The sequence below is a fragment of the Neurospora tetraspora genome (assembly GCF_033439725.1).
Source record: "Neurospora tetraspora strain CBS 560.94 chromosome Unknown B0H65scaffold_1, whole genome shotgun sequence".
Classification (NCBI taxonomy): Eukaryota; Fungi; Ascomycota; class Sordariomycetes; order Sordariales; family Sordariaceae; genus Neurospora; species Neurospora tetraspora.
The window spans coordinates 2,138,088-2,164,390 of NW_026944383.1; the positions used below are offsets into that span (position 1 = coordinate 2,138,088).

The following is a 26,303-nucleotide window of genomic DNA, read 5'->3' on the forward strand; positions in this document are numbered from 1 at the left end:
GCCGCTGCAGCCAATAATAAAGTAATCGATTTAAATACTGGGTAAGTAAACTACTTTCCCCCAACCAAATTAGCTGCCGCAGCTAATAATAAAGTAATTGATTTAAATGCTGGATAAGTAAATTACCTTCCTCTAACTAAATTAGCCGCCGCGGCTAATATATAAATAATATAATAAAATAATCGATTTAAATATTAAGCAAATAAATTACTTTCCCTTAACTAAATTAGCCGCCGCGGCTAATATATAAATAAAGTAATAAAATAATTAATTAAATAAAGAAATTAATAAAGTAGTAAAATAATATAATAATAAAATAATAAATAAATAAAGTATAAAAATATTAAATTCGAATATAAAGAGACATTAATAGTTTATAAGTTATTTTCATAATTATACGTATTATATTAAGTAAAATGATAGTAAAATAAAAATATAAAATCGAAAATTTTATTTACTTTATTATAATATATAAAAAAAGAAATAGTTATTAATCTTTATCTATTGTTTTGAGAACCTTATAATTTTTTTCTTTTTCAGTTTCCAATATTCTTTTTCATTTTTAACTTTCTTATTTTAAAACCGTTATTTTAAGTTTTAAACCCAATAAAGTATATAATTAAATTACCCTATATACTTGTAATAATATTATAACTATAGAGAATCTAAAATTTTTTTTTATAAAATTTTATTTTCACTACCGGAAGAGGAAAATAATTATTTATCTTATTTTAACTTGGAAAAAAAATTCCTAAAGTAAAACTTTACCTACGTAAAAAAAAATAGTAATAATCAGAATCGAACCTACAACCTCAATAGTACAATACTAACGTATTCACTACTAAGTTATAAAACCGTTAATAAAAATAGTTATTTCTTTTATTTATCTACTCCTTTCCCCTCTCTTCTTTTTAAAATTTTTAATACCGTTATTTATAACGCATATACAATACGAAAATTTTTAAAAACGCGAACTTAGAATAAATTATACGTAATATTTACGTATAATATACTAATAAAAAAGGAAAATAATAGTGTTTTAAATCTTAACTATTTTAAGCAATATATATGCAACACGAACCTCACACGCCACAGCGCGCGCCACGGTGCGCGCTACATTAAGCCACGCGCGCGTAGGTCGCGTATAGGTCTCGCCCGCGCAAGCGCGGGCGGGCCCAGGTGGGCCCAGGAGGTACGTCCCTTTCATATAGCCCTAATAATCAATACCGCCATCTGCCATCTGCCCGTCGTCCCGCGGCTGGCGCCTGGGCCCCAGATCTCGAGAGAGCTTCACAAAGTACCGTTGCTACTGGCGAGTGCTGGAATGAGTACAAATGACCCTTGACGGGTAACAGTGCTACGCTGTAGGCGGGACCATGTGTCTAAATATGACTCATAGACGCCTGCATGGCGGCTTGTATCGACATGGGATTCCGAGCCAATGGTGTTGCTGAGATGCGCATCTACTTTCAACTTCTCAGAACTAGGGCTTCCCAGATGCTTTTGGTCTCATGAAGGGAGCTTGGGCCATCCAGCGTTTTGAGGAAGCTTCCACATGGAATGAATGGAGCGAGAGAACGTGTAACTGCCGGTACGTCTTCTTTGTTCTCTTTGTCCATTGTGTTCTCTCCCCGATCTGACATATTGCTGCAGATAATTGAGATTCAAGATTATCGGTATCTTATCAGTCTGCCCTATCACCATCTCTTGAATGGTGTTTTCGACCTGTGTTTACATCTTTGACGTCAACTTCAAAGCATCAAGACTCCATAAACCGACAACGACAATGGCGGCTATTCTATCCGTCGAATCTAAACCCATTTCTCAATTATCCAAATAAAACGTCGAGTGACATGACCCTGGGTCTCGACGGGCGCCATGGATCTCCACGTTTCAGGTTTATTTTGATATCTGGGCAATCAGAATCGTCCATGGGCTCCAGCCTTTAACACCGACTGCCAAGATGCTAACCACCAAAGACTAGGGTCGTGACAAGGGCAAAGGGTAGCAACGTAGCCAAGGTAGCACTGAAGGCTACAAGTTGCTCTTCTCTTTCCGGCAATCCCTCTTGGGCTTCTCCACCACAGGGTAGGTATTCGCGCCTTACACTAAAAAGTATTCACAAGAGATACGTACCTTTCTGAGCACAGCTTACACGCCTGTGTCTCCGAACATGTCTCTCATGTCGTTTTCGCGACCGCGGTCCACGCTTAACGCTAGTATTCCTATGCCCATGTTTCTCGCGCCGGCAATGGGCGTCCATCGTCCAGTCCTCTGCTGGTGCATCATGGGTCCATACTTTCCGGCCATCCATGGCCTATGATCTCGGGTTTGCTATCTGAGCATGAGGATAAGTATAACCTTGTTTCCCTCCTCTCATTGCCCCTTCTTGCTCCATATCCAAACATCAACTTCTCTCCAAGCATCTAGAGTCTCAGGAGTGTTCGGGTCAAGACCGAACCTTCAACCCTTCCTTCCTTTTCACCTCCACTCTCATACAACTTAGAATCACTACCGGAGCGGGTCTCCTTCCTATCCTTGTTTTCCAAACTAATCTTGTAATCCGTTCCTTAACTACACAATTTTCAACATGTCTACGTAAGTTGTTTACACTACCCCTGACTGCCATCAGATTCACATGCTAACAGTTGTTTGGAAATAGTCTGGCAACAGGTGTCCCTTACGAATTCACATTCCCATCGTGTGAACTTCCGGTCACTCCGCCAAGCTTTTCTTTTGGCCCATCTCTCCTTGAGCTCAACTTCAACCCTAGCCATGTTCGCTCCGTCTCCCATAGCTCATCGGTCTACTCCTTTGAGTCTTCCCCCTCAGAGTCGGTGAGCGCAACAAGCACACGAAGGACAACACCGGTCCGGAGCCGGTCACCCATCCGTACCCATGGACCCCTTCTCCTCCCCAAGATCCGCAGCCAGGACCAGGCCATCGATCCATCCGCCGTTGCTGCTCCGGCTCCCAAGCGTGCTAGGACCATGCCGGGCCCAAGAATCCCCCGGGCCCGGGCCAACACCGACAGTTTCCTCCGACCTGTACACCAGCGCAGCTACACCAACCCAGAAGCCATCTCCTTCGCGGCTCCTCTCCCCTTCACCGAGGACAACAGCGGAATTGTCTTCGCTCCAGTCAACTACGTTGCCGAGCCTTCGTCGGTGCCTCACTCTCGCAGCCGGGCTTCCTCATGCAGCCTAGACAACGTCAGCCTTGAGAGATATGGCTATCCTACCTACCGCCAGATGCCGACCTACGTGCCCTCCCAGTCTCGGACCAGTCTCAGCCCGTCGCCCACGCCGCAGCCCCAGGCCCAGTTCCCCCAGCCGGAGTCCTTCATGTACCAGTCATATGCGCCGCGCGCACCTTCGCCTCTCGCCGCCGCCGCTCCCATCACCCCTGACATGACGCCCTCGACGACACTCCTGTCTTACCTCACCTCATCGAACCCAGCTCCGTCGCTTGTCCGCACCATCTCCTTCCCCCTCCGGGATCCTCACACCAAGCACTTCTGGTGGGACGTCCGACAAATCCGGCCGTGGACCAACTTCACCGCGGCCTCCATCCTCTCCATCCCCGGCGCCTCCGCCTGCCTCTCAGTGCCCATCTCCCAAACCCTCCTCCCCACCGCCGCCGCCTCGACCCATCATCGCCACCCCGAGACCGAAGCCGCTCTGCACTCCATCTACTCGGCTCACTACCTCCCCAAGCTCAACGCCGCTCTGGCCCTCTGCTCGCAGCGCCCGCTCCAGCTCTCCGTTCCCTCCAAGAGCCCCATGGCCGCCGTCGCCACCGGTGCTTCTTCGGCATCAACAGCAACCGACAACATGTTCATCGCCAACGTAGCCGGCGAATCCGCCACCAACAGCGTAGCCGCCATCTTCGGCGGCAAGCCCACGGCGCGCGTCGTCGGGCTCGTCAAGTCCTTCGACCGCTTCAACACGGGCATGCGCGTCGAGGGCAACATCAAGCGGGTCGAGTACCTCCGCGGCCTGGCGCACCTGCACCACGTCATGCGCGAGCACGGATGTCGGTACGGCTTCATCCTGACCGAGATCGAGCTGGTGTTTGTCCGCAACGGGACCGAGAGCACGCCCCACTTTGGCTACCTCGAGGTGGGAGGTGTGCAGCTTGCTGCGACTGGTAATGACACGGCGGTGCCGGCGGATGTGAACGAGGTCCAGATGACTGCTTGCTTGGCGCTTTGGGGTCTGTGCATGCTTGCTGGTGACGAGCCCGTTCCGGGCCAGGTCCATTGGAAGAGCGAGATTGGGGCTCCTGCGGAGGGAACGAGACGGAAGGCGCTGGCGAGGGATGAGTGGATGCCGCAGCCGCAGTTGGCGGAGAAGAGAGAGGCGAAGAGGAGTCGTGGGTGGATCTGGCCTGAGGATGCGGTGGGCAGGAAGGAGTTGGGGAAGAGAGGTGTGAGGTATGGTGCTTGCTAAAGTTCAGTTGAACTTGCGGCGGCACGCGATGGTGTGGTGTGGTGTTGTGTCGAAGCTGGCATGGAATGGGAAGAGGAGCCTGGTATAAGGGGGCAGTATCGACGATCCGGCATCATCTTGATTTGATGAACAGTGAAGAAACAGGTTTTCTTCAGTTCAGTCCAACAAGTCAAGAGGGATACTCTCCCCTTTTGCTCCTTTCCGTTCGCTAATGGAGGAAAAGAAAGAACAGTACAATGGGATCAATGGAAGTCTGGCACTCCACTCCCTTCATCATCATCATCATCATCATTCTTCAACCTGGTTGTTGTCGAAGATTTTTCATTTGGCTTTTTTTTTTTTTTTCTTCTTTTTTTTTCATTCTTTTTTTCCACACGGAGTTAAAGACATTACAGGGCAGCATGGGTTTAAAATGGGTGGTTAGCATTTGCATTTTTCACCAGCATACCAATTTTCCCTTTGTTTACAATCAAAAGAACAAGAAAGAAAGAAGGGCATCTATCTACAATCCTCATACAGAGGGATGACTGGTTCATGATGATAGCTTGAGAGAGGGGCGGAGGAAATTTTTGCATATACCATATACCGTACATAGTACCATATTCATCAGATACCATACACTACTAGGCAATTATACAACAGTATAATGATGATGCCCATTCAGTGGAATCCAACATCTCGATGTCTCTTGTGTGTACTGATCTGAATACCCGGACAAGAAAAGATGTTCCCCATCAATAATAGAGGAGACGGGAAGTATGAGAGCCGAACACCCCGCTGTTCTTCCAACTACCTTGTCCCTCACACCCTCCCTTACCACCCGATTATCAAGCCCACCCGCCGGACGGACCACCACTTTTGCCAACCGAGACGCGAACTTTTTTTCCAGTTCCTCCATATGAACCGTGGGATTCCTCCGATCATCTCTATCGTCACCAACCGCTTCAACTCATAGAGGTAGACATCAGCTGCTTCAGCCTCTGGAGAACTGAAGAATCAAATCAATGCACCCCAAACGACGACCCAAACTGTCACGTTTGTCAGTTCAGTTTGTAAAGCAATCATGGCTTGTTTGTACCTAACTAACCTGCCTTTATGCTTCTTTCTATAACACTGCAACACAAAAACTATACCAACTACCTCTAACCCACCCTATCACTCCCACTTTGCTCTTTCGCTTTAGGCAAACAAAGAGCACTCACTCAACCACAAATTGGTAACAAACGCCTAGTTCTTTTTAAAATCCGCTATGGTCCCCTCAGTGTTTTAGGTAAATATACAGAGACTGCCGTGAGATCCTTTGAACCTGCAAGCAAAAAACCACCCTTCCTTATCTCGTTTAACCACTTCACCTCACCTCAACCTCAACCAACTCTGCAGACCCTGAGCAAACATCATTTAAATGCCCTTCGATCAACGTCCTCTCGTAAGCGAATACTTCGCCCATGCCTTTGCCTTCCAGGCATGCTTCCCAACTACTACTATACGCGGTAGTCGTCTCTGCTTTCCCTGTCCACCCTGTTCTTCCTCTTCACCATGAAGTTCCCCTCTATCCCGCGTCTAACGAGATCCACCACCGGCACCAGGCGTCGCCGAAGACGAACCACCACCGAGTCCACTACCGCTACTCTTCAACTTGAGCTTGATAATCTTCTTCTTTGGCTCTGCCCCATTTGTAGCAGCAGGAGTCGGATGAATCGGGGAATGGGACTCCTTGAGGGGATGCGGAGCCTTTTCGCGTTCTTGGCCGGGTGCTCCAGAGGGTAATGGTCTCCTCTCTTTTTCTCCTGATCCTGGCAGCGGTTTTCTGTCCTTTTTGATGAGGAGGCTTGAGCCGGAGGATGATACCCTGTCGCGATCTCCTCGGTCACGGTCTCGATCTCGGTCCCGATCACCACGGTCGCGATCCCTGTCTCTATCACGGTCGCGGTCACGGTCACGGTCGCGCTCCCGATCACGATCCTTGTAGCTGCTGCCGCTTTCCCGATCGCTATCGCGGTCTGCTCGATCACGGTACTTGTCGCGGATCCGCTCCCTCTCGCGGTCAGTCCTCTCGCGATCACGGTCACTCCTCTCGCGTTCCCGTTCCCGATCCCGATCGCCGCGGTTCCGTTCCCGGTCACTGTCGGTGGTGCGGCCGCCCCTGTCGCTATCGCCGCGATCGGCCTTCTCCCTGTACTTGTCACGGGGTCGGTCGCGCTCACGATCGCTATCCCGATCTCGTTCCCGATACTTGTCTTTGTCGCGCTCCTTCTCGCGGGGACGCTCACGCTCGCGATCACTATCGCGGTCCCGCTCCCTCTCCCTGTACTTCTCCTTTTCTCTCTCGGCACCACCACGGTATCGCTCCCTGTCACTGTCGCGATCCTTCTCCCGGAACTTGCTGCTGTCTTTCTCCCTGTCCCTGTCTCGTTCCCTCTCCCTCTCCCGGTCCTTACTCCGCTGCTCCTTCTCAGCATATGATCCAGACGAGCCGTATCCATTACCGGCAGGCGACTGCATCCGGCTCTTAGGGGATGAAGGCGCCGACCCGCTGCTGAATCCCACCGCGGCGCTCGACCGCTTGTGGACGGGCGTGGCAAGACTGCCGGAGATGCCGCTGGCGCTGGCGGCAAGCATTTGCTTTTCGCGCTGACTTTGTTCGTAGTCGATGCTGCGCTGGGCGCGGGCAGACAGCTTGGTCCATTTCCTAAATGGTACCGTGACGACTTTGGAGGGCCGGCCGTTGGCGTTGGGACGGACGGAGAATGAGGATGTGCGGGAAGGCGGAATCTGGGGCGCGGATTCGCGAGAAAAATGGCCCTTGATAGTTTCGATCCGAGGAGCCTCTTTCTTAAAGGACTCGCTGCGGGGAGAGTCTGTCTTGAACGAGTTATTGCGAGAAGGATCGCTCCGGAAGGAGTCGTTGTTGGTCTTGATGATCTTCTTCGGGCTGGCTCCTTCAAGTGACTCGTCACTCTTGCGCTTGATGACCGGCTTGACGATCTTTGGCTTGCCCAAGATGACAGTGCTAGGCTTTGGCGCAGCAACGTCGTTGGACTGCTGGGGTTTGGGTGCAGGCACGGGGGGGGGTGAAGCCGCTTTTGGCACAGATGTCTTGATGACAGGCTGAGCGACGGGTGGATTGGGTGCGGGAGCACTTGGAACTGATGTGGGCAAGGGAGTGCGCGGACCGGCAGTCGTAGAAGGCCGAGGAGGCACGGTCACTGCGATAGAGTCCTTCCGTACTGGTGGGGGAGCCTCTGGGGCTGGTGACTCCCTAGGTTTAGCAATGTACGATGGTCGTGATTGTAGCTTCACGATTGTCTTCTTCTCAGGCGGCTTGATCTCTACCCTGGCAGCCGACAAGTTGGTCGACGGTACCGGGGCCGATAATGGCGCCGGAGGCAGTGGAGCTTCGATCGCAACCACATCCTTACTCCTAGGAACCGTCCGGTACTCCGATTTGAATTTGATGATACATCTCTTCTTGGGCGGAGTTCCAAGGACTGGTGGTGCAGCGGCGACAATAGTCGGGTCGCGAGTGGCTTTCCATACTATGGGATACTTGATAGTAACAAGTAAAGAATCTTCCGGTTCAAACATGGCCGAGCAGAGCTCCAATAGTTGGCGCTTCTCCTGTAGGCCAATGACAGGAGAATTGAAAGCCTTCCACATAGATATTTGCATCTCCATGTTCCCCTTCAGCTCTTCTTTGAGCGCATTAAGAGCGTGGGTGATGTCCTCCCTACGCACTGCATCGAGCTTCCGTTGCTGGATCTCTGCGTCGCCTTGGTCAATGACAAGGCCTCCATCATCAAGAGCTTCAAGTTCCTGTGTCGAAGCTTTGTTCTCGCCAAACGCAATGGCAGCAATTCCCCGGCAAAAGACCTTGAACAACCGATCGCGGACGAAGGGCGAGCTATCGGTGCTCATGTATGAAAGCAGAAGCTTGAGAATAGGAGGCTTGGAGATCATTCCAAGCTCAACCAGGCACTCAAACGCCTTGATCCGGACAAGATCAATGTTGTCGTCCTGGAGGTACTGAACGAAGTCGAGGGCCGATTCAGGGATGACACGAGCCTTCATGAGCCTCATCTTGCAGTGAAGAGCCGTTGTCGTCCAGATGTTCTGATATGTTAGGGTCCATTCATCCATCCTGCGAAACTTGTCGATCTCTTCGATGGTCTTCTCAATGAAGCTTTTGAATTCCGCATCGTCGTCGTCGAAAGGGTCGAGATTTTTGATAAGATACCCCTCGGTAATCTCTTTCTGTGGGATCAAAGACGTGGTGAGAGCATCGAGGAGCTTGGCGATGTAGAACTGGTCCGAAAACTCATTCTCCGAATTGTCATTGAACAGGAGCATCTCCATGATGAACTGCCGAGCCCTCTTGGAGCATCTTCCCTTCTCCTGCAGGTCCGTCGTCCGTGCAAGCACCGCAGGAATCGCACACTGGATGGCATACTGGCCTTTGTCGGTAAAATCGTTGGGGGCGATGGGGTAGTTGTAGGCATCCTTCTTGCCGGGAATTGGTACCTTCTTGCAGAAAAACTTCCGGAAACAGAGGATGAGATGGACCATACCGATGTAGTTCAAGTCAGGATGGGCCTGCTTGGCAAGGTCCTCCAGAGCCATAACTCGGACACCATGGTAATATCTACGGTCCATCACAGTCCGCGTCTCGATCGTCGAGTGAACCGCATGCCTCTTTTCCCTCTTGAAAGCGAGCATCGCATCCTGGTGGGCCACGACGTCTCGGTCCTGCTGCAATTGTGCCAGATACATGTACTCCTGCATATCGGTCTTCATGAAGCAAAGCCACTCCATGTTGGCGTCTAGCCTGATCCATTCATATGACTCTTGATCCATCTTGGTTTGTACCTCCGGAGCCCAGTCTTGCAACCCCCAATCCTCCATGTCCTTTTGGCTGGTCAAGACATCGCCCAACATGTTAAAGTAGACAACATCGTCCTCCTGGATCTCGTGTTTGTCACTATTGCTGTTGGCAGCCGCGGCCATAGCCTTTTTGGTTCTTTTGAGACGCTTGTACTTCGTATTGTACGCGATCTGCAAATTTGTCCCACCTTTATCTTTCTCGGTAATCAGCTGGTAGTGCTCATAAGGTGTACCGTCTGCTTCGTGAATTCGGACGGTGAATGGACCAGTGAAAAGCTTAGGAACGTCGCCGGCATAGACCTGGTGAATCTCCTCTTGCAACTCCCTCCAGAATTCGTCCTTCGAGATACTTTTCTTGGTCGGTCCTTGGAATTGTAGAATTTGGATGTCGACGTTGAGATTCTTCTTGTTGAATTTTTGGTGAATATCCAGTCTCGGGCAACCCCCACCAAACACGTATTGATCCCAAAGCTCATCGGGAACGTATTGACTGCGTTTCTCGCACCATCGACGGAAGTCCTGAAAAGAGAGGGTAGTAGCCTTGGGGTCCGTGTTGGAGATATTGGCGGCCGAAACCATCTGGGACAAAACGCGGACGACACCTGTCGAGCCAGGAATCTTGGACATACGCTGATCCAAGATGTAAAGGACAAGTGGGGCCTTGAGCGCCATAAACTCGAGCTCAAAGTCGCCGAGGTGAAGGTAATCGCCCAGAGCATGCAATGAGGGTCTCCTCACATCCGCCTCGACAAGCTTGTCGGAAAGCGACTTGATATGGAAACGATACCAGTTGTTTCCGCAGATGGTCCTCATGAAAAGATCTGTCATGAACCACTGGAGACCAATGATAAGCCAAGTGTCGGACCGCTCATTTGGCACGATGTGCACCCCCACGTACTGACTGGCGAGGGCATGGACGAGCTTCCTGGTAACCTCAATATCCGTATCTATGATTGTTTCGGGGTACAGCAAACGCGTACTGCACAAGGATAAGGAGTTTGCAACCGCCGTGTCGTGAACCAAGTCTTCGACAAAGCACATCTTGTAGGCTTCATAAGGATAACGGCCGAACTCGGGGGCGAAAAAGTCGGCAGCAGCCACGACGGCTTGGCATGTCCACCGAACTTCCTCGACACGGCCGGGGAGGCAATAGCCGTGGATTCTGGCTGCATTAGCCCCGAGCTTCTCATCCGCCTCCTCAGTTCTAAACTCTGCCCCGAGATCGACGTGCTCAAAGGGGCCAACGGCGAAACCGATGTGCCTAGCAGCGGTGTTAACGCACTCAAAAATCATGGTCTTCTTGTGCTCATCCGTGGGGTGCATCTGCTCGCCAGTAAGATTGCCAGAGCAGACCACGGTAATCTCCCTTAGCTTGTCCTCTTCGGTGAAAGATGAGCCTGGCTGGTGTGTGGAAATTTCCGAGGCTTTGCGTTTTCGACTGGCATCCAGAGAAGTTGACAGTGCTGATTGGGTAGCCAAAGGCTGTGCGAAGGCATCCCCCAGCGTCCTGGGGCATGTGATTTTGATTGTCCATGAATGCCTAGAGCCGGGATCATCGAGGCAAGGGAAGATGCAAGACGCCGTACCAGGCTCAAGCGAATGCCGAGTGTAAACGTGTGGGTATCTCAGGTCACCTTCCTCAACGCCGACAAAGTGCAGGCCATCTCTAATCGTCTTGGACCTGAAGGGCACAACCACCGTGATTTCCTCATTCGGGTCTGACAGGCCTGTCGCGTTGTCCGATACCGACTTGGCGGTTTTGAGCTTGAGAATGCGTTTCGGCTCAGCGTCCTGGATAAGAGCGTCCGGGCGGAGACGAATCCTGAGGGACCCATCAGCCGGCACACTGATGTTAAGCTGTTCTGCCCTTTCCACGATGGGAGCCTGGCGGCGTGTCTCTGGCAGTAGTGGCGCCATCCATTTCTTCATTATGTGATGCTGAGTGGCACCGATTTGAGCATTCGTGGGAGGCTCCATTCGATCGTATGGATCATGAGCCTGCGCCCGTGTCTTGTAGCCGTCCACCGTGATGTTTGCGACGTCGATTTCGCATTGCCGCGTGTCCAGGACGAGTTCCTCAAGGTCGGGAACCAAGGGATAGATCTTGAATGTGCAAATGCCGCTGACGCTCTTCTCCCTGAAGTTGATGTCTAGCTCCACCTCTTGCCTCAGTATGGCGTACGGCTCGGCAGCGGCAACAGGGTCGGGGGCGTTCGTCATATTGGCGAGAGCCAGATCTCCGTTCTCGAGTCCTAACATTTTGGAGGTTGCTGTGTGGCCACTGAGGCCGACAAGATGATGGACGCAGTGGCTTGGTAAAAGTAGAGCGTCGCTCGTGTGATCGGGGGGACGTCGTGGAAAGTCGAGGAGAGCGGAGAGCCGAAGGAGAGGGCGATGTGGAGGTCGGTTTCAAGGGAAAGTGAACTTGCAAGAGCTCGACCTGGCAAAGCTTAGACAGGCCGACAACGCTCACTCGGTCATGGCAAGAGGTGGCGCATGGAAGCGACCCCGCGGAATCGAAGTTAACTCGGCTGCAATGGACTTTGCGGACTGACGTATAGAGGTAGCTTGTTAGAGCCAAGGCCGGTCGGTGGTCACAGGCGCAACGGGTTGGACGCTACCTTTGATGATCGGGATTGTATTATTTTGTTAAACTATGACTGCGCGATACGGCGGGGCTGAGTTGCGCGAGGGCAGGAGTTGAGGTTCGCCGGTGCAGCACAGAGGATGCTATTCTGCGAGGAGGAAGTTGAACGACCGTTGGAGAGCTGCGTGGCGGGCGAATTTGACCGGGCAAATGAAGGGCGTATAGGACTGGACAGACTGCGGGATGCGGCGCGGGGCAAATCGTCGTAAATCGTGGACATACGTCGCAAGGCCGATGGGTGGTTCTGGTGGGAGTTCTGGTGCTGACAGAGAAAGAGCAAAGCAAAAGGCGACCGGACCTGTCGTTCAAAGCTTCCTTCCAGAGTCCCGTCGCGGGTTGGAGTTTCCAGAGTCGCAATCAGTCAGGCACCTACAGGTACGGGTGGAGGTACCTTTCAATTCAGTACAATAGCAGCAGTCGCGACTACACCAACACGACCACTGGACATTCACGCCCATTCACCAGACGTGCGTGCGTCTAGAGGATGACTGGTGGACTGGATTGTCCGTATTACAAAAATCCACTGCACTGCAGCAAACCTGAAATAAAAGAAATCGGAATCCGGACCAGAGTTGGAGGTCCTGGAGATGGTAGACGTGTGGTTGCGGACACGGGTCAGAGGTACCTTTTTACCGCGTTGCGACAAATGTTACGGACCTGGTCACTGCTTGCCTGCCCTCGACGACCGTTGCTGCTTTGGTGCAGGAGCACCTGAAACGTCGTCGAGCCAGTGCCGGAGTTTTGCCGCGCCGAACTGCGATGTTTTGTCTTTTGAGGTTCGGTCTTGGCATGCGCTCGGCGTCCGTGTGGGTCACCAGTGGGTCTGGGCGCCCTCGACCAGATTCGACTCTTTGATTGGTCAGTGTTCAATGCGCTCGTGGCCCCCCGCAATGTTCCATCCTCCAAGCTGCCGATGATGTCGTCACATGGCGGTGAGCTCGGTGTTGAAACCGACCGATATCAACAAGGTTTCAAGGTCAAGATAACAAAATTGGCGGTTTTTTGTGTTACAAATAGGGAAGACTACGCTTAGAAAATAAACAAAACAAACTATTATCCTTGCAATTCTCCTGCCGAGTCTCCAACTCAAGGTCATCTCATCAAACTCTCAAAGTGGTTATGCCGTGCTATCGTTTCTTTGAAAGAAGTAATGATGTGTATCATGATGATATGAAGAGTGTAGAGACCAAACTAAAGCATGCCGGGCTAATTCCTACATTGGGAATACCCAGAACCCAAACACCAAATTAACACGAACACCAGACTGCCCGGCTATCAAGTAAATAAACACCATGGCTTGTTATCCCTGAATGACCACCAAACGCCAGCCGAGAACACTCTCGATGCCCAGAGAAGAAAAAAAGAAAAGTGTGACATGTTCAATGTTTCCCCCTCTTGTCCCTACGCTTTCTTCTTGCGTGGGATTTCAGCGTCTCCTCATCCAGGATATCCTGTGGGAGCGCAAATTCTCCTTCATCACCATCGGGTACCGGCTGACCCCAGGCCAACACGTTTCTGCCCCTTCGCCTGTTCTTGTTGAGCGCAGCGTCTCGCTGATATGGCTTCTTGAAGAACGAGGTAAACTCTTTGTATGGTTCGGGCTCTGGTTCGGGCGGTGGCGGAGGAGGGGCTGGACGTTTGCCCTTTTTGGACGGCTTCTTCTTCGCCGCGGCGATTGCCTCTTCACGGAGCTGCTTTGCAATGGACGCTTCGACATCGCTCTCGTCTGGTGGGTCGCCGTCAGATTCGCCCGTGTCTTGTTCTCGATCCTCCATTTCCTCATCACTGTCAGCAATAACCCTTTGCTTGGCCGCATCTTCATCTTTTCGATGATCCTTAAGTTCAACTTTATGCTTTGCATCCTCGTGCTTACGCTTTCCGTTCTTCGCTCCGCCCTGCGGCTTGTTGGCCTTTCCGCCTTTACCGCCCTTTCCGCCGCTGTCGGCATTGGTTGTCCGGTCCTTTTTCCGTTTTCTGCGCTTCTCTTCGGCCGCCCATCTTTTGAACTTTTCCAGGATGGCTTGGCAGCCTTTGATAAAGTGCTCTCGGGCCGGCTCGAACTGCTTCTTACGACCTTCTGTGATCCCACTAACGCCCATTACCCGCAGCCAGTCATGGCCCTGCAAGGCATCCAGCAGTCGGATGATCTGGTCCTTCTCATGTTGAGCTCGTCCCTTTTCCGAGTTCCGTATTGAGCGTTCCAAACGTTCCGCCTTTTTGTGGGCTGTTTCGTAGAGTGAATCCGGCAACGGGTCATCCTTCAGTGCTGCTTTCCCCTTGTGTTGGGTTTCCAGAAAGCTGAAATTGATGGTCTGGGAATCGTAGAGATCCGTAAACAAGGCATCACCGTAGCCTCGGATGGGATAGGATTCGATCGGACGAGGCTGGAAGCCGCCCGGCTGTGTAGGAGTAGCGACTGAGGTGGACTCAGTCGTCACAGGGAGACTGGTGCTGCAAATAACGATTGGGGTGTCGAGGTTCAGGAGATCTATTAGAGAACCAATTGGCGTTAGTGATTGCTCGGCGAGCTATGCTGATGACCGGTGTGTCCAAGACCAAGTCGCCCAGGGTTGGAAAAAAAGGGGGTGGGTGGTGTTGTGACTTACGCTGTTCCTTGGGGTCATTGCCGATTACCTCATCATAGTCGGGAAAGTAGGCGGCCAATTCGCTCTTGAAGCGAGTGCCTTCTTGCGATCGTAATTTGCGACCGCCCTCCTTGATGGTATCGGCAGCATTTGGGTTCAGCCTGCTCAATTCGTGCTTCAAGCCATTGACGACTTTTTCTTGGTGTCGTGTAAGGCCTGATGGTTGTTTTGTGCTAGTTGTGCTGGGTTTTGCAGCAGTGGTGGGAGGGGCACGCGAGGGATTTGGGGGCTTTGGTGCCGCAGTGACAGTGACGACAGGCTTCGGGTTAGGGGCTGGCGTCGGGGGCTTCGCGTCGCGCGATTCAATCGAGGTCGATTGACGAAATGACGGCCGAGCAGGTATCTCGACGGCAAACTCGTATCTCGCCTTTTTGGGAGCAACGGGATCACATTCTCGGGCAGCGGCGGGCTCAAGCGATCGCTTGTTGCGTTGATGGGTGGTTGTGGTGGCGGCGTTCTGCTTGATTGGGGATGGGGATTGTTCGGACTTTGCGTTCGCGAGCGGGTGTTGGTTGTGGTTCTGCGGTGACGAGTGCGACCGGTAGGTGACAGTGTTGCTCGAATGCGGATGACGCAGACCTTCAGCTCGTCTCGAGCGGGTCACGGATGTGCTCGTAGCCATTTGAGAGCAAGCCCTTCATGGTGCGAACAACATGTGCCGCGATACTGGTCGAGGTTGAGAAGTGCACAATTGATCGAGTTCAGTTCGTTGTGGTTGAATTTGCTGTGGCCAGCTGCACCTCTGCTCTTGCCCGGGCTTTGCTTCTTTTTTTTTTCGGGTCGGGTCGAGTGAACCATGGGCGGGCAGCACAGCCTGGATGGGAAGAGTGGAAGATGCACTGTCCGCTGTGCCTTCCTTGCCCGGTGCGATGCGTTTGGCTGCGAGAGGGTGCTTGTAGCCCTGAAAAATAGGGCAGGTTTTACGGGTGCGGTGGAAATCACAGGCGGTCCCGACACAGAGCAGCCTTTTCCCCCTTTCACTCTCCAACCCGACCTGGAAGTGGCGGGTGTGCAGCTCGTTCATCCCGTCTTCAGGCTGTCTCGGTCATTTGCTCAATTGGCATTCGCACACTTGCTTCTGCTCATCTCCTCGGTCATGAGGCTTCCAGTCGAAGCGGTGTCGAGTCTTTGTGAGTTATTGGCTTTTACCGCAATTCAGCTTAGACCGACTTGGCTTCTTGGACGGCTCAATGACTGGAAGGGATGGAGTTCACTGCGCGATCTTGTCTCCTTTTCAGCTCCAGTCCCCTTGTAGGTGGCAGTCAAGGGCATGTAACTATACGGCTTTCAATGATTTGAGAAGAATTGAGGTTGGATACAAAATGATCCCCTCCTCGACGACGTCAGTAACGGCCCGGCCCCGGTCTTCGAAATGATGCGCAACCGGGGTTTTAAAGTGCACACAGCACACTGATCCACTGGAGACGACAGTGGCCCACCATCACCACGAGGAAACATGCAAGCCAACACGATTAGAGTTAGTGATCTACCTCCTGTACCTGGGCTGACCCAGCTCATTAGCAGGTACCATGCTATCGGTAACAGGAGCGGACAACATCGTCCCTTCAGAAGTGGTGAAAAGGCATCGAGACTCGTTTCCTCGAATCCACCACGACCAAACTACTGATCTTCACTCCACGATGATATGGAGGATACACTGGTAACAACACACATTCCACACACATCGACTTTCATCTTATCATATGCTGCTCGCACATATGAACATAGGCAGCAAAGGCCACATTGTCGGGTCCCTTCCAAATGTGGAAGGCGATGACACCGTCGGGAATACCACGGTAAGCACCTCAGAACACATGTCCGTCGTGTCTATCACTTTTCAACATTGAGATATGAAAAGTCTACAACTGCTTGAACTGAGCTTCGTCTTCTCTCTCGTATGTACTCTTGGCCCAATACTCGGCCATCAGAATGTCCAACGTCACTCTCACTGATGCCAAAGAACTAGAGACTTGGCTTTGGTCAGTTCGCTATGCCATCTCTGCCTTGTTCATCGTCCTGCTCCCAGGACGGCTGTATCAACTTCAACAACGACCAGTCAATGTCAGGTCCAACTCGCGCCAGTATCTCAAATTGGTATTTTCCCTTTTCAGTGGCTTGCCTAGATTTGGAGAAAGTGGCAGAGTACTCACACTTTCGTTAGGTCATAACGACTTTGTTCTTCGTCCAACAACTTTTTACGGCGTATGTCCTGATATCGAAATCCGCGGTCACTAGTCCGGTTCTAGTAGCACTGCTTTCGGTATGGCCAGCCGGTGCTAATTCGCTACGCCATCGAATATGTACAATCCCCGGAAACCAACGAGGACAAAGGTTATCTATTAGTGTTCATTGCCGCCATCGTCTACATTGGTCTTGCAGTAGGTCAAGTATTTGTCTATTGACCTGTGTAACTGACACTAACATTTCCGTAGCTGTCAACTAGGGCTTACCAACAGGGCTTAAACCGACTACAGGTCATGATTAGAGGTGCCCTGCTTGGGTTGGTCCATGAACACTCGTTGCTCGCTCGTCATGAGCCATACAGAAAAGGGAAGACAGTGGCCATTGCATCAACAGACGTGAGCGCCCTTGAAGGTGCCCCAAGAATGCTACATGAGTCTTGGGCCTTGTTAGTCGAGGTGGTTATTGGAAGCGTCCTGCTGGCCAAGCAAGTTGGATGGCTATGGCCGGTGCCTCATGTTATCATCATCGGTGAGTCTGCTTATCTAAAGTTAGATGTGAAGTAGTGGTGCTGGTCACTTACCTCTCTGTGGCAGTGTGCTCTCGAGTTAGCAGGTATGTCGCTCGCAATCTCAAAAGTAGCCAGGCTACGTGGAATACTGCAGCACAAGGACGGATCTCCGCGACTTCTACGATGCTGAGCTCCGTCAAAACCATCAAAATGTTAGGCCTTCAAAGCGTCGTTGGGAAACACATACTTGGGTTGAGAGAAGAAGAGCTCAACAAAGCGACGCGTGTTCGCTGGATCATGGCGATATACAATGCTAGTGGTATGTCCTCAGTAACCATACTATCCCTCCAGTCCGCCATCAAAATTTCTCCCGTTTCTAACAATTCATCAGCCAACGCCCTGGGCATGTTCGCCCCAGTCGTCACCATCGTCCTCTTCGCCATCATTGCCACAGCAAACGGGACCACTCTCGACACCAAAACAGCCTGCCCGACGATTGCCGTCCTCGCCTTAGTGACGCACTCAGCAAACATGGTCATGACCATCATTCCCCAAGCGATAGCGGCCTATGCGAGCTTTGACCGGATTGAGGATTACATCAAGTCCCAAAAGGCACCTGCAATCAGCCGCTCCCCTCGCCCTGGGCAGCTAGCCGAAGGGACCGAGGTGTCCATCCACGGCTTGACCGTACAGTGGACTCCAGAAGGCAACCCGACTTTGGAGGACGTCAACATCGAGCTCTCACGGGGTAAAGTAGTTGCTTGTGGTATTATGGCGTGCTTCATTCTTCTTATTTTGCCTCCCGGCCGTTCTACAACGTCCGTTTTGGGAAGGAGCTAACCATGATCCCACAGAGACGAAGTGTTCCTTCCTCAGGAAGGACCAAACACAAGTGAGATGCTGTCGAGCGTTCCTTCCTTTGGGAAGGATGGAAAAATCTGCTGCTGTTGCTGCTGCTGGCGCTGCTGGATCTTTTACCCTCCTTCTTGGTTGCTCTCAGCTTTGCATCTATTCTCTCAGCAGCGCCAACAGCAGCAACAGCAGCAACCATGGTAGCGACAACGAGAGCAAAGGCGGCTGTAGCTATGAGCAGCTACGACGACGACCCCTCAGAGGCCACCTCCCATGACGATGTATCAGACACTAGCGACGAGGACGACTTGTCGGACATGGACATCAGCGACGAGGACGACTTGTCGGACATGGACTTCAGCGATGACAACGACGAAGATACCAGCCCTGAGTCACATACCAGCCCTGAGTCACTGTATACTTTTAAAGCATACGGCGCCTATTCTACCATGGCTGCTGGCCGCAAATTGCAAATTTCTTAAGCGTTGCCTTCGGTACAGAAACTGGTTGAAACTATGTTGAGCTTAGAGTTACAATGGGCACCCGGGTTTTGTTCATTACTCAACGCTCCCAATCCTCCCAAGTTGAATACACAGCCCCCTCCAACTCCCACCACGCCTGACTCCCACGCCGACCCTACTCCTGCCGCTGGCTCTGCCCCTCCTACCGCCGGCCCTGGCCCCTCCGATGTTGTCTCTGTCGCGGACGATAACGAGCCCGAGCCCAGCCCCTCTGATCGCAAGGGCAAGAGCAAGAGCACGAAGAAGGAGGAGGAGAACAAGCATCGCGGTGTCCTTCCTTCGATTCGCGTCAATGCCCTTACATCCTTACCTGAGTTCTCATCCCACGACAACTATGCTTGGGCAGTTTACCTTTTGATCCTCCAATGCGACGGACAATTACCCTTAGTTTATGTTGGTTCGGGCACACACAGGGCAATAGGCGTACACCACAGGTTCAACAACTATAGCCAAGGGGAGGGTTTTTCGAGGTATACCGTCGCAGCCATCGCAAAAGGCTACACCCTCACCCATAAAAAAATATTGGTAAAAACACCATGTCCATTACCAGCTCGTCTCTTCAACCCAGCTCGCGCCCTATTCCATATCCTGGAGGCTGCTATATCATTCAGCCTATATGCCTACAAAAACAGAGGCATCGTCGACCCTACGCTTACAACTACCCAATGGGCTTCGTTAATCCCATACGGAGGATTATGTTCCCATCCGGCTTGGAGCGAAGGTTTGAAATTACCCTCAGTATATTCGTCTGGCCTCGTAGGAGCCGAACTCGAAGCCGCCATACGTCTCACAGAGGAACGTGCTAGGGAAGCCAAAGCCCAATACAAGAAAGAGAAGTGGGCGGCATATACCGATGAACAGAAAGCGGAAATATACGCCAACCGAAGAGTACATCGCCAATACCTGAAGGAATTCGACCCAGCAGGGTATACAGAGCTTCTCGCGCAAGACAGAGCATTTCAGCGTGATGCTCAAGGTTCTAGGGAGAGAAGGGCTAGGATTAAACAAGACCCAATCAGACACAAAGCATATAAGGAGAAAGAGAAGGCCAGGTATCGGAGGCGGCGGCTTCAAATGCTTGCAAAAGATAAGGCGATCAGGGCGGATTCCGTTACACATGCTCAACACAAGGCGAAGAAAAGGGCTGAACACGAGGCGAAGATGGACAGACTCAAGGAGGACCCCGCGGCACACGCTGCATACAGAGCGAGGAAGGCTGAGGCGGCCAAGAGATATAAAGACAAGAAGAAGATGGAGAAGGAGAAGATACAGGAATGATGGTTTGGTTGATTATGGAATGGAGAAGTGTGGATCGTATTGTTGATATGAGTGGTTGTGTGTTACGTCTTCCTTTTCTTTCTTATTCTTTTGTTTTTTTCTTTTTCCTTTTTCCTTTGTGTCCTCTTTTGGGATTTGAGCCCGTCGAGTCTTTTGCCAGTCATGGCCAACAACACCACAACAACATCAATATCAACTCCATCGGCATCAGCTACCTCCTAGTATTCTCCAACGCCGGGCCCTGAACATCCTGCTAATGGTAGTTTGTACGGCATCGTATTCCTTCTTCATCACTTTCCCCCAGTACTGGGTCAAGTGGTGGACTCAGAATGACGAGCTCGATTCGTCCAGCAAGAGAGGCACTCTCTTCTACGCGCTAGGCTATGCCCTCCTATACCTGATGGCTTGGATATCTACGAATGGCACGATGCTGTCGACTGTCTTTCGAATTGCGCCGACGTCCGGGTTGGCTCATCATCGGAGTCTTTTGCACACCATCATGCACGCACCTCTCCTCTACTTCTCCGCGGCAGACACAAGCGTTCTCCTGAACTATTTCAGCCAAGACATACAGCTTGTGGACAAAACGCTTGCGCCAGCTGTCATGGCCTTCGCCACTCAAGTGTTCAAGATGATCGTGCAAGCGTCTCTGCTATTGGCTGCTCAACCCATCATGGCCGTCACCCTTCCCATCTGTGCCGCCGTCGTGTACGCAATCTACAAGGTTTACCTGCGCACTTCGCGCCAGCTCCGGCTCCTTGAGCTCGAGAGTCGGGCGGCTGTGAACTCGTCTCTCCTGGAAACCGTCCAGGGTATCGAGACAATCCGGGCATTTGGCTGGCAAACCGAAGTCGCGGTGGAAAACATCCATGTCGTCGACCTAAGCCAGCGTCCTTTTTACCTGTTGCTCTGTCTTAACAGGTGGCTCAACGTCGTTCTCGATCTTCTCGTTGCGGGTGTAGCCGTCGGCACGATTCTTCTCGCGGTCAGCTTGAAGGGCACGGTGACAGGAGGCCAGGTTGGCGTGGCCCTTTCGGTCATTATCGTTGCCAATGCCACTCTCCTGAGCTTGGTGCATTCGTGGACGAACCTGGAGGTCTCCCTCGGGGCTATCTCGCGGTTGAAGAGCGTAGAGGAAGATACACCACAAGAGCCGGTCTCCATCCCCTGGCCTGGCCACATTAGTCCAAACCCCAGACCCTTTACCGGATGGCCCTCACCTTATCTTTATGGTAGCCGGCCCGGACTAATTCGGTTTGAAGGAGTCTCTGCATCATATACGAGCAATGGCCCCTTGGAATTCCAGGATTTCAACCTCGAAATTGCCTCTGGCCAAGTGGTTGTCATATGCGGACGGACAGGAAGCGGGAAAAGTTCCATACTCCTTGCGATGCTTCGCCTCATTAATATCCGCGACGGGACACTCTGCATAGAGAACCAGGACATTCGTCAAGCCCCTCTGCATATCGTCCGGGAAACGGCCTTTATCACAGTTACCCAGGACCCGTTCCACTTGCCTGACGCACCCCTCCGCTTCAACCTTGACCCAACATGCCTACCCCCCGACGACTCGCTGATATCAGTCCTTCAAATGCTCGATTATGGTCCCATCTTCCGTCATCGTCGTCATCGTCCTTCTCCTCCTTCTCCTCCTCCAACAGTCACCCAGAACCAGAACTCCCACCGCCGTCAAAAAACCACCACCACCACCACCACCACCACTCATCAACGAAACCACTCCCCTCCTCCTCGACAACAACAACACCAACACCATGACCAGCCCCAACACCACGAATCCCTCTCCAAACTCTCACCACCCAATCCTCGACCTCCCCCTCTCCCACCTCCCCACCCTCTCGACCGGCCACCTCCAACTCCTCTCCCTCTGCCGCGCCATCATCAAAGCCCGACACATGCGCATCACAGCCCAAGCCGCCGCAGACGAAGAATACAGACGCGATATGGCCGGTGATCCAGATTTCTGCTCATCTGCTTCTTCCGCACCAGGTTTCCGTAACCCAGATCTCGTGCAGCCGATTCTTTTGCTAGATGAAATCACAGCTTCGTTAGATGAGAAAACAGAACAAAAAGTGCTAGAGGTGCTAAAAAGGGAGTTTGTAGAGAATAAATATACGGTTTTGATGGTCACGCATAGGTTGGAGGCGGTCAGGGGGGCTTTGTTAAGGGGGAGGGTGGGGGATTTGGTGGTGAGTATGGAGGGGGGGAGGGTAGTGGGGGTTGAGAAGGTGGGCGACGGCGTTAGGGAGGAAGGTTAAGGGTAGGAAGTAGCGATGTTCACTCTCGTCAGACTCTCAGAGGGCTGAGAGGGAGAGATTCGGGTGGAAGAGATCGCATGGAGGGGGCAATGGCTGTGTAGGGTGGGCGGTCCTGCTTGCTTGAGCTCGGTTTATTCTTGTCAGCACAAAATGTGGAAAGAACGATCGATGGGTGATGTTGCTTTGGATTTTGGACGTTTTGGGTTCATCTCCATCCGAGGAAGGTACATCCAAGATATTTTCACAGAGCGTTTCGATTATTAGAATGGGATTGCTATTCTGCACCTTCCTGTTGTTGCCCAGTCACAACGGCAGGGGGAAGAAGGCAGTCGCAAGCCGAGCTGTCATGGTCAGGCAATGGTCAGAATTGGACCATACTGGGTCTTTCCCACCATATTCTTCCCGTTCTTCTCCTCGCCACTGCATCGTCATCGATCCCTTCGACAAGTTTACCTCTTTCCCGACCCCCTCACCATTTTCCTTTCCCCGTCAAACGCAATTCGAACCAAAGTCGAATACACTCATTCAGATTAGACGTTGTACTTCCCAAATCCGTGCGACTTTTCACATTTTACTTATACCTAACTTTCATCCATCACGCAGCTCAACATCGATCGATCCATCACGCGCCCAAGTCGAAACCATCAAAGTAGCGTAACGTAGCAGCCCGTCAACCTATTGCGGCGCGTCTAGAAAAGCTCCGGAGAATGCCAAATGACAAAAACCTTAACCGAACGGCAAGCATGTTATGTAACCAAACCAGGGTCTCATAACGCGAGGGAGAGAAGAAGCAAACACGGCCCGGGACAACAACATACGGTATGGGTTCAAAGTACAAGCGCATGTTCGGTATGTATAATAACTTCCCTGTCCCGCCCTGTCCCGCCCTGTCCCGACCGACTGTTTGGGACCTACCGCTTCTTTCTTTTTTCTCGAAAGATTCTTTGAGTGTCAGAAGTGCTATGTAGGGAGGCCTGTTGCATTCCCTATGTTTAATACCTACCGACCGATTGCTCTTTGGTAATACCTAGTTCTTTTCTGCGTTCGAACGAGGTCTTTGTCTGTCTGCCGACACAGTCTTTTTGATTAGGAAGAGGGCAAGTTCCGCTTCTTATGTCACATCATGCAGGCTGCATTTGGTGGTTGCCTGTATCCCTTTCGTTTAAGGATGATTTTTCTTGTCGGGCTGGCCCGGGGTTTGGGTTCAGTTGTTTGTTGGTTGAACACTGATGTTCCAAAAAAGATATCACTGCCATCGATCTAGTGATTGATCCCCTCCGGTTTTTGTTCTTACGGACTTAACCCGAAAGTTGACTGATCGACTTGACCGACCGACCGACCGTCGAGTCTTTTGCCAGTCATGGCCAACAACACCACATCAACATCAACATCAACTCGATCGGCATCAGCTACCTCATCCGCCGCCGCACACTCAGTTACATCTACCTCTCCCCCAAGCAGCAATGGCACAAACACCCTCTACCACGACGGCGACATCGCCTTCCTCATCCTCTGCACCGCCCTGGTTCTGCTCATGATCCCCGGCGTCGGCTTCTTCTACTCCGGTCTCTCACGACGCAAATCCGCCCTCTCCCTAATCTTCACCTCCATCCTCGCCTGCGCCGTCACCTCGATCCAGTGGTTCATCTGGGGTTTCTCCCTCTCCTTTTCTCGCAACGTCGCATCCTCGGGTTTCATCGGCACCTTATCCAACGCTTTTTTTATTGGTATTCTCGACCAACCCCTTGTCGAGAATCCGCACAAGATCCCCGATTTGCTTTTTGCTCTCTACCAGAGCTTGTTCAGCGCCATCGCCGTGGTCCTGGCCGCCGGCGCCGCGGCCGAGAGGGGCCGCCTCTTGCCCTGCGCAGTGTTCATGTTCGTCTGGGTCACTCTTGTTTATGATCCCGTCGCGTGCTGGACGTGGAACCCCCATGGGCAGGGCGGCTGGGCTTATGCCATGGGCGTCCTGGATTTCGCCGGCGGCACCCCTGTCCACGTGGTGGGCGGGTGCGCAAGCCTGGCGTATTCGATGGTGCTGGGCAAGAGAAGGGGGCATGGCACGCACGAGCTGAATTATAGACCGCATAATGTGGCCAGTGTCGTCATTGGGACCGTTTTCATGTGGGTCGGGTGGTTCGGGTTCAACGCCGGGAGCGCGCTGGCGGCGAATCTGAGGGCCGTGGTAGCGGCGGCGACGACGAACCTGGCAGCGTGTGTTGGGGGAATAACGTGGTGCGTGCTGGATTGGAGGTTAGAGAGGAAATGGTCGGCTGTTGGGTTTTGTTCAGGGGTGGTGGCTGGGTTGATTGCTATTACGCCGGGGAGTGGTGAGTTTTTCCCCCCTTCTTTCTTTTTTCTTTCTCTTGAGAGAAGGACTATGTTTTACTGACGAGTGACGATTTAGGATACGTCCCCGTCTGGGCAGCCGTCCCGTTCGGTATCCTCGGAGCCGGGCTGGCCAACTACGGCACCAAGATCAAGTTCCTCTGCAACATTGACGACGCCCTCGACACCTTTGCCGTCCACGCTGTTGCCGGCCTGGTCGGCAACATCCTCACCGGCATCTTTGCGTCCAAAGACATCACCCACCTAGACGGCGTCACGAACATTGACGGCGGCTGGCTCGACCACAACTGGAAGCAGATTATCTTCCAGCTAGCAGGCTCGTTCGCTGGCGGAGTATACTCCTTTGTCATGACGGCTCTGATTGTGTTCGCACTGGACCACATCCCGGGCCTCAGCCTGAGGGTGTCGGAGGCGGCAGAGGTGATGGGCATAGATGATTCCGAGATTGGCGAGTTTGCGTACGACTACGTGGAACTGATGAGGGAAGTGGGCATTGATGGGGGAGGAGCAGGAAGCATCATGGATGGCGTCGGCGAGACGGGGAGTATGTTCTCGAATACGCAGCTGAGACAGCAGCCGCAGCAGGTTGCGAGGAGTGCGAGTCCTACGGCGGCGGCTGGTGCAACAAGGGTATTCACAAGAGAGGATACGAAGGATTCGGGGGTTGTGTTTGGTGGTGGACAGACTTCGTTTTATCAGTAACCGTTCTGGAGTTTTGGAACTGAAAATGAGAGTGGATCTGTGACTTGGTGTTTTGAAATGGGCAGCTTTTTGGTTGTGGGAAGGGAGTCATAATCTTTGTCATCTCCAACTGGACATATTTCATTTGTATCTACCTAAACACTGATAATGTTAATCATGACGATAAGACCCCCTTCTGCTTCAATGACCGATGGAAGTCCTCGCTGTCACCGTGATGAACACCTGCAGCTTTCCTGTCCGGTCGTTGTCCGCATCGTTCCTTCCTCACCTTTCCACCACCCACGTGCGGATGTCCCTTCCTCCTTCCTCTTTGACCTCCCCCCGCCCCCTCCCCCAATCTCCCAAGACCGATAACCTAACACGTCCCACTACTTCCCAATCTAGCAAGTACTCCCATTGCCCGCAAATAAGTACCACTTGCCTTCTCCATTCCCAACAGTAGCAGTCCCGGTTAAGAATTGAAGTCGCTCATGGTGCAGCGGTATGAAGCGTCGGCATGTGCAAGTTATCTCCCTCCCCAGCTCCACGTTCAATTCCCAATGGAACCTCACTCGTTCTATATACGGTTGAGCATTCGACGGACAACCTCAACGTTCGCATGATGAATACGTATCGTTTCACAGAAGGAACCTGTGTATACCATATATATGGGAACCGATGACTGGAAAATCTTTCGATCTGACTTCCGAGAGCGTTTGGAAGTTGTCTGTCTGTCTGTTTGACTTTGTTCGGCGAGAAAGATGCAAATGAGGACGGGAGTGCTGATGATCAATGGTGTTTTCCAGATCTTCCAACTCCGGTTTTTTTTTTTTTTTTTTTTTTTTTTTTTTTTTTTTTTTGTGGCCTGGACTTGTTGATCTGCCTATGCACCTATCCATCGGATAATATGTTTTGGTTCTTTTGTGTGTGTCTGAGGCATGGAAGAATATAATGGGTGCGTGGAGGACTCCCGTCGGTGATAGTGCGAGGTGCATTAATGTTTCTGAATGTTGTGTTTGTTGGTCATCAGCCA

General features: G+C 51.9%; 5 protein-coding genes across 5 annotated transcripts; 3 read left to right on the forward strand and 2 right to left on the reverse strand.

Annotated features, from left to right (window-relative positions):
* Window positions 1–2,452: 2,452 nt before the first annotated feature.
* On the forward strand, window positions 2,453–4,569 carry B0H65DRAFT_19307 (uncharacterized protein). The gene is made up of 2 exons (XM_062821676.1): window positions 2,453–2,598; window positions 2,663–4,569. Exons 1-2 carry the CDS (start codon window positions 2,591–2,593, stop codon window positions 4,449–4,451), a joined length of 1,797 nt encoding a protein of 598 aa, XP_062686001.1. The 5' UTR covers window positions 2,453–2,590; the 3' UTR covers window positions 4,452–4,569.
* A 1,190-nt stretch (window positions 4,570–5,759) lies between these two features.
* On the reverse strand, window positions 5,760–11,969 carry B0H65DRAFT_19316 (uncharacterized protein). The gene has a single exon (XM_062821678.1). The coding sequence runs from the start codon at window positions 11,586–11,588 to the stop codon at window positions 6,012–6,014; it is 5,577 nt and encodes a 1,858-aa protein (XP_062686002.1). The 5' UTR covers window positions 11,589–11,969; the 3' UTR covers window positions 5,760–6,011.
* A 1,000-nt stretch (window positions 11,970–12,969) lies between these two features.
* B0H65DRAFT_449074 (something about silencing, SAS, complex subunit 4-domain-containing protein) lies at window positions 12,970–15,400 on the reverse strand. Its single transcript, XM_062825935.1, has 2 exons — window positions 14,583–15,400; window positions 12,970–14,464 (listed from the first exon to the last, which is right to left on the reverse strand). Exons 1-2 carry the CDS (start codon window positions 15,241–15,243, stop codon window positions 13,356–13,358), a joined length of 1,770 nt encoding a protein of 589 aa, XP_062686003.1. The 5' UTR covers window positions 15,244–15,400; the 3' UTR covers window positions 12,970–13,355.
* Window positions 15,401–16,550: 1,150 nt separating this feature from the next.
* B0H65DRAFT_437958 (uncharacterized protein) lies at window positions 16,551–21,936 on the forward strand (the record flags this gene model as incomplete). Its single annotated transcript, XM_062825342.1, has 8 exons — window positions 16,551–16,715; window positions 16,892–16,999; window positions 17,054–17,333; window positions 17,399–17,417; window positions 17,631–18,061; window positions 18,694–19,083; window positions 19,237–19,662; window positions 20,228–21,936. 8 exons carry the CDS (start codon window positions 16,551–16,553, stop codon window positions 21,934–21,936), a joined length of 3,528 nt encoding a protein of 1,175 aa, XP_062686004.1.
* A 1,311-nt stretch (window positions 21,937–23,247) lies between these two features.
* On the forward strand, window positions 23,248–25,421 carry B0H65DRAFT_19409 (ammonium transporter AmtB-like domain-containing protein). Its single transcript, XM_062821684.1, has 2 exons — window positions 23,248–24,570; window positions 24,648–25,421. Exons 1-2 carry the CDS (start codon window positions 23,601–23,603, stop codon window positions 25,289–25,291), a joined length of 1,614 nt encoding a protein of 537 aa, XP_062686005.1. The 5' UTR covers window positions 23,248–23,600; the 3' UTR covers window positions 25,292–25,421.
* Window positions 25,422–26,303: the final 882 nt, after the last annotated feature.